At 30.1% G+C, this 10921-nt stretch overlaps 1 protein-coding gene across 2 annotated transcripts; it reads right to left on the bottom strand.

The window, feature by feature from the left end:
* On the bottom strand, positions 1-10353 carry LOC145952728 (uncharacterized). Of its 2 annotated transcripts, XM_083065673.1 has the most exons (4): positions 7521-10353; positions 2723-6567; positions 894-1101; positions 1-346 (listed from the first exon to the last, which is right to left on the bottom strand). In XM_083065673.1, exon 1 carries the CDS (start codon positions 10213-10215, stop codon positions 9640-9642), a length of 576 nt encoding a protein of 191 aa, XP_082921799.1. In that variant the 5' UTR covers positions 10216-10353; the 3' UTR covers positions 1-346; positions 894-1101; positions 2723-6567; positions 7521-9639. The 2 variants fall into 2 exon arrangements, with proteins under 2 accessions (XP_082921799.1, XP_082921800.1); XM_083065674.1 differs by lacking the exons at positions 1-346; positions 894-1101 and adding an exon at positions 1108-1772.
* Positions 10354-10921: the final 568 nt, after the last annotated feature.

The raw sequence follows: 10921 nt of genomic DNA, 5'->3' as shown, positions 1-10921 counted from the left end.
TATCGGAAATTCAATGGCATAAATTAGAATTCTAAAATACATAATCAGAGCTGACAGTTAGGTAAAATGAAATTCATCTTGCATTAATCACTTGCAATAGAATTATAAGTGTTGGCAAAATACAGGATATGTAATATATAACAATCATAATAAAAAAAACCAAGATTACATCAATCAACGCAACTCCCAGCCTAAACTTGTGTAAGCCTTTTCTGCCAATCCAGGACCCTTTTGCACAATATAAAATTCAAGAAATGCATAGGTTCAAGCAAACACAAGTATAACCTGATGCACAATCAACGCCAAATACAACAACTATTTTCCCTGTGTGAGTCTCTTGAATGTCCTGCAGATTGCGAGAGAAAACCCAATTAGAAGTATGTTATAAGATGAAAGAGAATAACTGAATATATTAAAATTCTTCAGAATGTATTTAGCCATAGAACAAAACCTTACCAGTTTTCTATTCAACAAAAATAATAACACAACCTACCCAAGTACCTTATTATACCTCTTACTCCCTTCAAAAAATAAAAATTAAAATTAAAATAACACTAATTGGAAATTTTTTATATAGAAAAGGGAAGTTTCACCAGATACAGCTCAATACTTTTATTCAAAATTTGGTGTTTATTTCTTGATCCCAACATATACACTATCTTTCAATTAATAAAAGAAAAACACAATTTTTCCCATCCCTTAGACCCTTACCCACAAATAGGTAAGATACAATTTTCATTTGCATTAAGAACAATTATGAAGTCAGTAATAGGGGATTACGTGAATGGGGGATGTAAACCATCAATTTTGCACATAATAGAAGTATTTAAACCAGCCGAACAAGATCATGTATAAACAAAATAAGATATTAAAATAATGGTAATGTTAATCACCTGTTTAGTGGCACCGTCACGAATTTAATTCTGCATGGCATAATATTGAGGAGCCAGCTCGGTTAACCATAGGCAATCAACTCTGGTTAAATTTCGGACATACTTGTTATTAGTTTGGACCAATTCATTATATATCACGCACTCTGGTTTTTGCCGGAATAATACAGAAGAAGGGTGGATCTGCACCACCTGACCACTTGCCAAAGCCCTGTCATGTAACTAAGAAATAAGAGTCTCTTTTTATAGCAAAGCATTATATGATAAAATTATATATGCAGGTAAGGATTCCACTTAGTGAGTCAAAATACCAATAAAGAAATTCAAAACTAATAGTGGAATTTGAGCTTATAACAGAGGGAAAAGAAAGCAAGCTATAGAGACGGATCAACACAAGAATTTCTAGGTTGAATTAGATACTTGTATGTCCCTTCTGGTTGCTTTACAACTGCATTAAGGAAAAAGGAAGCAACAAGGCATCTGCGAAATTGAAGCATATTGTAACGCCTAATTCTAATACCCAAATTATACAATATAAAATTATAAAATTTTATAATATTTTATAATTATATCATTAACAATATCTATATATTTATTTAATAAAAATAAAAGTAAAGAAAAGAATATCTTGTGAATTTAATACATAACATATCGTTCTAAAATATTTAGAATAACGTATTATTTTACACATTATTCCTTTCTATTTACTCTATTAATACAATATATATATTCATAACGGAAAGAAAATTACAATTAAAATAATATGATTGACAAGTAAAGTTATAACAGATCCATCAAATAGCCTCCGTATTCCAATTTCCTTCCATGTAGGACAGCAGTAACAATAACAGCAAAATGATCTGGAATCTCAAGTTGATCCATCTATTTATAATATATTTAATAAAAAAAAAAAACAAAGAAAAGAAAGGAGTAAGAACAATATCAAATAAATACAATAATTCGAACGAATAAACATAATTATTTATGTATAAAATTTTAACATATATATATATAAATATATATTTATACAGATTAAATATTAGATTTTCTTGATACAATAAAATTTGAATTATACTTGTAGTGACTAGTCAGGATAAATGAGCATCATTATAACACCAACCAAAAATTATTCCACCTCCATTTCTTACTCATTTAAATCCCCAAGGTTAAACCTCCAGCTACAAATAATTCAAACTTTATCGTCTATGGCCATAGAGTATTAATTATCTTTAAAATGAGTAAAAGACATTTTAACACATTATATTAATCATAAAAAAAATTACTCAAAATAGATTTAAGAATAATCATAGAATAAGTAATAGTAATTAAAGGTTAAACAAATATATGAGGTTAGAAACACCCCACTAAATAATAACGTAAATAAATAAACATAATAATTAAAAGTTAAATAGTTAGATGAGGTTAGGAACACCTCACTGAATAAATATAACAATAACATAGTAATTAAAAGTTAAGTAGTTAGATGAGGTTAGGAACACCTCACTGAATAAATATAACAATAACATAGTAATTAAAAGTTAAGTAGTTAGATGAGGTTAGGAACACCTCACTGAATAAATATAACAATAACATAGTAATTAAAAGTTAAGTAGTTAGATGAGGTTAGGAACACCTCACTGAATAAATATAACAATAACATAGTAATTAAAAGTTAAGTAGTTAGATGAGGTTAGGAACACCTCACTGAATAAATATAACAATAATGAGGTTAGGGGCACCCCACTAAATAAATATAATCAAGTAAATGACATAAATAAATATACATAATAGTATATAAAATTTTAAAAAGATAAGGTTCTCCTCCCCCTTACCTAGATAAGTAGGAGTTGAAACTAGTGCAATATCTCTCTAAAAACTTGGGCAGAATCTCTTCCTCTTTCTCCTTAAACAAGGCACTAGAGCAGAACCTCCTTTTCTTTCTCCTTCTCTCTCTCTTACTTTCTCTCTCTATTTCTCCAGAATTTCCTTCTCTCTAGAATTCTGAATTTTCAAAACCTTAGGCCCCTATTTATAGAAATTTTGAAGTTACTATGCACTATGCACTATTCATTAAAATAATATTATAAGTTACTATGCACTATTCATTAAAATATTCAAATTAATTATAAAATTGAACCTTGCTTCCCTCGTGCCACCCTTAGCAGCCATTTACTATTCACGTATACGTATACGTGAATAGTAAAATACGTATATGTGAATAGTAAAAATACGTATATGTGAATAGTAAAAATACGTATACATGAATAGTAAAAATACGTATAAAAATATGATAAACTTTCTAATAATCTCAATACATAAAATAACCGTTTTCATAAAATTTTGGAATGTTACAGTATTCATAAATACGTATACATGAATAGTAAAATATGTATATGTGAATAGTAAAATACATAAATAAAATAAATACATAAAAAAAATATTTCTTTTCATTGACTAAAATTTGGGATGTTACAATTCTCCCCTCCTTTTAGAAATTTCGTCCCCGAAATTTTCTTGAAAATAAAAATAGGTATGCTCTTCGCATTTTGCTTCCTAATTCTCATATAACTTTATTGATGTACAATTCTATCAATCTTACCAAGAAATATCTAATATTAACAAATACAAGGTGAGCGAACCTATCCATTATAATCCAAATAAGATCAAATTTCTTAAGCATATCAGATATAACTACAACTAAGTTCATAAAATCTTATTTTCAAATTATGACATCTAAAGACTGTAAAAATATCAAAAGATTCTAATGTTCCACCTTAAACTTTTGACATACTATATACTAATATACAATTTTTTTTTTCTCCTTAGATCATGCTTCCCCTGCGCTACTCTGATATATTTTAGTATTTCTAACTGAATGTTAAGAGTACTCTTATGTTATTTATCTAAGATCATCTTCCTTAATTCGAAATTACTAGGCACATAGATTCCATCTTCAAACCTCAAAACACCATCAACTTCCAAGCGTAAAGGGTTATCTATACCTCTACCAATCTTTTCCACTTGGCTTATTAAGAAAAGATTTAACCCTTAAGTCCTCTAATCACACCCATTAATCTATTAGTCCTCTCAACATACTCAATTTAATGCTCCTAGGGGTGAACTTACACATCATGCTTAAGCTTCTAATCTCCTCAATCAAATTCAACCTTTACATTTTCAAAAATGAAAAATGAATGATCATCCTATTTAAGGCATTTGTCACCATATTACTTAAATTTTTTTAAGACCCTCTCCAAGGATAAAGTACTTAAACGTAAGTTTACTAGATACGTATGATCAATCTCTAAGTCTTACCACCATATCTATATCCAAGGCAACCTCATATCTACTATCTTGTCTTATAATTTCATGTCTTGCCATCAAAATGAATCAACTAATTATGTTTCTCTAATTTCCTTCAATAGTCCATTCTCTACTCAAGTCATACCTAGTTTCACTCTACTAGAAGTAATCTCACAAATCAAACTTACAATCTTAATATGAGCTAAAAGATATCCCTTAACCATAAGAAGAGATATATAGAGTTTTTCTACTCAAAGTATCGACCATCACATTGACTCTTTCTGAATAACAACTGAGATTAAAATCTTAATCCTTAACAGTTTCTAACTATCTCTTCTGTCTCATATTTAATCCCTTTAAATCAAACAAATATGAGAAATTCTTATGATCACTAAATATCTCAAACTTAGAATCATACCAGTAATGTTTCCAAAATTTCAAGCGTAACTATTACAATTTCTAATTCAAGGTTATGAAAATAATTCACCCAAACCTGTCTTCAAAGCATTACTATATTACCACATAACACTTACTATTTCATAAAGGCAATTCTCTCTCCTTGGTTAATCCAGACACAGGTAATACTATCTTAGAAATTATCTCAATAAATCTCCTATATTAATTAATGCAACAAAACTCCTAACCTAACTAATTGACCTAGGTATCTCCCACAACTTCTATCATAAATAGATCTACGTTATATCTCCACTAGAAATTACACAACCTAGAAAATTCACCTCATAAAAATTCATACTTAGATAACTTGGCATAAGCTGTCTTGAATATATTTTCATCCTCAATTATAATACGATGATATCACATCCTAAAGTCAATCTCACAACCTTCATTAATTCACTCCTAAGGTCGTCCATCCTCATATCAGCATACATGCATATCAAATCATATTAGAATACCTACTATAAATCTTCATATATACCATTCTTAAGCATGTATGAATCAATTACTGTTTACTCCGTATAGCCTGTACATGAACAACCTTTACCACATAACATCATACAACCTTAAAGAAACTTTTGATCCACAAGATAACACCTCAATATATATTAGAATAAAATCGATTTCCTAATAACTCACAAATATCATGACAACATATATATCTCTTTAACAACTATCAAAGAAAATGATACATAGAAAATTATATAGGCTATCACCAAATGATCTCAAACCAATCACCAAATAATCCCAAACCTATCACCAAAAGAAAGCTAACAGGATAAGTTATCATTCTTATAAAGACTTGAAATTCTAAAATGATCATATACTTAACTAAAAATTTCAAAAATTGTAGTAGATTAAATCAGCACTTAACAGCTAGACTTTTGATCACTAAAATATTCATAACGAAAGTTCTAGATCTCCATTGTACCTGATTTTGGTGCCCTTGACAAGTAAACATCCAACTTACAACTTTTATGAAATTCATAAAATCCAACTCTGTCAATATAATACTTGTACTGGCATCACAAAACTGCAGCTAAAACATTCCCTGCATTGATCAGCAAAAGAGTGCACCAAAGTCTAAAGCCCCAAAAATACCTTAAGATACTTCTAAATCATTATTTAAATTTCTTCCTACAATCTTGAACCAAAATAACTTTCATATTTAGCACAAAGAACTTAGAAACTAAAATAAAATCCTCTTACAATCTAACCCATAAAAAAAAATCAATATGTAAATATCAAATTTAATAAATCATTTAATAAGGTTTAAAAATAATAAAAGAAATATAAATTAATTCCAGTAAAGGTGGCAGTGCCTCCTAGTTAGGAATAATTTATAAATTCTAAATCATATAATAAAAATAACAAAGATTCACACTTTGATTTTTATCAAAAATATTTAAAACTCCAATTCGCAACATACATCCTCTTTGGATTTAATTACTGTAACTATAGACTTCATCTACCAAACAAGCATAGTAAACTCATAACTCACGGCCGATTGGATCGACCGCTCTGATACCATTAAATGTAACGCCTAATTCTAATACCCAAATTATACAATATAAAATTATAAAATTTTATAATATTTTATAATTATATCATTAACAATATCTATATATTTATTTAATAAAAATAAAAGTAAAGAAAAGAATATCTTGTGAATTTAATACATAACATATCGTTCTAAAATATTTAGAATAACGTATTATTTTACACATTATTCCTTTCTATTTACTCTATTAATACAATATATATATTCATAACGGAAAGAAAATTACAATTAAAATAATATGATTGACAAGTAAAGTTATAACAGATCCATCAAATAGCCTCCGTATTCCAATTTCCTTCCATGTAGGACAGCAGTAACAATAACAGCAAAATGATCTGGAATCTCAAGTTGATCCATCTATTTATAATATATTTAATAAATAAAAAAAAACAAAGAAAAGAAAGGAGTAAGAACAATATCAAATAAATACAATAATTCGAACGAATAAACATAATTATTTATGTATAAAATTTTAACATATATATATATATAAATATATATTTATACAGATTAAATATTAGATTTTCTTGATACAATAAAATTTGAATTATACTTGTAGTGACTAGTCAGGATAAATGAGCATCATTATAACACCAACCAAAAATTATTCCACCTCCATTTCTTACTCATTTAAATCCCCAAGGTTAAACCTCCAGCTACAAATAATTCAAACTTTATCGTCTATGGCCATAGAGTATTAATTATCTTTAAAATGAGTAAAAGACATTTTAACACATTATATTAATCATAAAAAAAATTACTCAAAATAGATTTAAGAATAATCATAGAATAAGTAATAGTAATTAAAGGTTAAACAAATATATGAGGTTAGAAACACCCCACTAAATAATAACGTAAATAAATAAACATAATAATTAAAAGTTAAATAGTTAGATGAGGTTAGGAACACCTCACTGAATAAATATAACAATAACATAGTAATTAAAAGTTAAGTAGTTAGATGAGGTTAGGAACACCTCACTGAATAAATATAACAATAACATAGTAATTAAAAGTTAAGTAGTTAGATGAGGTTAGGAACACCTCACTGAATAAATATAACAATAACATAGTAATTAAAAGTTAAGTAGTTAGATGAGGTTAGGAACACCTCACTGAATAAATATAACAATAACATAGTAATTAAAAGTTAAGTAGTTAGATGAGGTTAGGAACACCTCACTGAATAAATATAACAATAATGAGGTTAGGGGCACCCCACTAAATAAATATAATCAAGTAAATGACATAAATAAATATACATAATAGTATATAAAATTTTAAAAAGATAAGGTTCTCCTCCCCCTTACCTAGATAAGTAGGAGTTGAAACTAGTGCAATATCTCTCTAAAAACTTGGGCAGAATCTCTTCCTCTTTCTCCTTAAACAAGGCACTAGAGCAGAACCTCCTTTTCTTTCTCCTTCTCTCTCTCTTACTTTCTCTCTCTATTTCTCCAGAATTTCCTTCTCTCTAGAATTCTGAATTTTCAAAACCTTAGGCCCCTATTTATAGAAATTTTGAAGTTACTATGCACTATGCACTATTCATTAAAATAATATTATAAGTTACTATGCACTATTCATTAAAATATTCAAATTAATTATAAAATTGAACCTTGCTTCCCTCGTGCCACCCTTAGCAGCCATTTACTATTCACGTATACGTATACGTGAATAGTAAAATACGTATATGTGAATAGTAAAAATACGTATATGTGAATAGTAAAAATACGTATACATGAATAGTAAAAATACGTATAAAAATATGATAAACTTTCTAATAATCTCAATACATAAAATAACCGTTTTCATAAAATTTTGGAATGTTACAGTATTCATAAATACGTATACATGAATAGTAAAATATGTATATGTGAATAGTAAAATACATAAATAAAATAAATACATAAAAAAAATATTTCTTTTCATTGACTAAAATTTGGGATGTTACACATATCATCTCCACAAGATGAAAGATTCAGATCCATTTGTTGAACATGTCCCTGAATCTGCCTGCAAATAGTATTTTAGAAATGAGAAAGCATAAATGTCTGGACTAGAGTACATTATAAATAATATTTTAATATTTAACTTAAAAATAATAAAATTACCTGTGAATGAATATTTAGCCCAGTAGTAGTAAAATGAAACAAAAATGAAAACCAGAAATTTAACGATGCATGATCAACTTAAAAATTTTAACAATTAATGAATGAATATTTAACAAAAAGATCAAAATTATGAATCTTATAAAATTAAGAAATTAAAATTGCAGAATTAAAATTTGGCAAACCAAAATTGCAAATTGAATATCATGCGAAACTAAAGCATAATTTAATATAATTTTATAATATAAGTAGTATTAAATCACAATTGAATCCTATCAAATTTTAACATCCTTTATAAAAAAAACCTTGACCGTGCTGATGAAATACCACAAAATAAAACTTATTTATATTATTTAAAGGTTTTTCTTAAATACTACTTGACTTTATTATGAATATAGTTATCTTTTAAAATCTTAATAATACACCCTAAAACAGTACAACTCATTTTGGATAGAAACTCACATATTTTTTTATATCTTATCCTGCAATGAAGTCATGCGCAATCCTAACAAAGTTAACCCTTATTAATTATTACCTTAATCCTTACTAATGAAGATACATCATAGATGCATGTTTTCAATTGTTGCAAGTCAGAAGCCAACGAATAGGACAAAGAATTGTCATTGTCCACTACATATATTTTTAAAGAGAAAACAGTAAAACACTCTTAACCCCCGAATTCAGCCAGAAAATCAAAGGCATCCAGCTTCCTAAAACCACACAAGAACCAAACAGTAAAACACTAACAATTCTAACCAAGAGCTTACCTATCAATTTGTGTCATGTATGTGGTCTAACAAACTACTGAGAACGAACGCAAGTGGGTATGTCAAAAGAATTTGTTGTGAACATTTCAATAATAAAAATGAATGGGCCCCATGAATCACAATTTGTCGCCCTCCTTGTTTAGAACCTGCATCAAACAGTTAGTGGGCAAAACCAATCATACTGAAAAAATAAAATGTCATGATAAACACCAGTATCTCGTGGGCAGTTAGCAAAATAAACAGAAAACGACTGAAGAAATGCATATTTAATATACGTATTACTTAGGTTAAACTCCAATTCAGATGGGAGAACAACACCAACAACATCTTTGATACTTCATGCAAGTTTTATCCTTTCTAAAACCTCATGAAAGCCACCTAAAGAACTGCATCTAAATTCCATCCTAATTAAATTCCCACAGATTTAAAACCAGAATCGAACCTGCAGCAAGAAAAAGACGCCCATTGCCGCCATGTGCTCCCCGGACTACACATGCTGGAACCCCACAAACCTAATCTGCATAGCCAACAACATCCCCAACACATACATGCAGTTATACGCCACATAGAGCCTCAACGAGTACCTCCCCGTGACCAGCAGCTCCAACACATAAAGCGGCACCATGTAGAAATAAGCGATGAGCGCGGCGGCGACGAGGCTGGCGCAGGAGTCCCAAACCTCCTTGGCGAAGAAGTAAGCGACGAGGGTGGTGTTGGAGGCGAAGAAGGGGGCGGTGAGGACGCAGACCTTGCGGATGTGGAAAGCGAGACGGAGGAGGCGGAGGAGGGAGTGAATGGCGACGGCAGTGAGCATGAGGCCGGGGTAGAGGGTGCCGCCGACGATGCGGCCGAGGGGTTCCAGGACTCGGAGTCGAACCAGTTCCAGAACTCGGAGAAGCCATGGCGCGTGAAAAAAGAAGCGTGGTGCAGTAGTTGAAGTAGGGGTCGAACTCGTGGATCATGGACTCGTAGCGGAGGACGCTGAAGAGGCGCGTGACGAAGGCAAGGAGGTAGATGAGGGAGAGCGTGGCGACGCGGATTAGGAGCTCTTGCTGCTTGGTTTTGAGCTTCAGGGTTTTGGGGAGGGAGAAGGAGTTGAGGAGATCTTGCGCCATTGGAGAGACTACCATTGTTGAGATTGATTGCTTTAGGGTTTCACAATTTGCAAGGTTTTAGTGAAAGCCATCGTGAATGGGTAGAAACCCTGAGCACGAACGAAGGAAAGGGAACATAGGATATTTAAGATCGGTTATCCTGGAACCGATTTTGTATGTTGGATACAAAATTAGTTCCTTTATAACCGATCTTAAAAGTAGTAAAAAAGACATGATTTAAAATCAGTTAAAATGTAACTGATTTTAAAAATATTTTTTAAAATCGGTTATATTTGAACCGATTTTAAATGTATATCTTTTATAAAATAACCGATCTTAAAAGTACTTTTAAGATCGGTTAAATTTGAACCGATCTTAAAAGTGTTCATATTATTTACAAAATTGCCACCGCGTCACTTTTAAGATCGGTTATTAGAGTGCTCTATGAGTTCCTACGGGAAACCCTATGAGAAACAGACAAATGTTGAATGATTTTTATTTTGGCTTCTGAGATTTATGTTATGTTCCCTGATGATTACTGAACATGAATGTATGTTAAATTTTAAGTAAACCCTGAGAGAAACAAACAAAATATGAATGTTTTCTGTTTTGATGTTTGAGTTTTCTGTTTTGTTCCTTGTTGCTTGTTGAGTGTGAATATGTGTTTAATTTCAAAAATAGACACGTTTTAGTATGAATTAGGGCACTCTGTGGGTTCTTGTGGGAAACCCTATGAGAAACA

The sequence above is a fragment of the Cajanus cajan genome, chromosome 10 (assembly GCF_000230855.2).
Source record: "Cajanus cajan strain Asha chromosome 10, NIPB_CcT2T_4, whole genome shotgun sequence".
NCBI classification, from domain to species: Eukaryota; Viridiplantae; Streptophyta; class Magnoliopsida; order Fabales; family Fabaceae; genus Cajanus; species Cajanus cajan.
The sequence above is the reverse complement of the archived record's forward strand: the minus strand, read 5'-3'. Positions and strand labels throughout refer to the sequence as shown.

What these genes read in the sequence shown, in the direction of transcription:
- LOC145952728 (XM_083065673.1), bottom strand. Translation starts at nt 10,215, where the DNA reads ATGGTAGTCTCTCCAATGGCGCAAGATCTCCTCAACTCCTTCTCCCTC.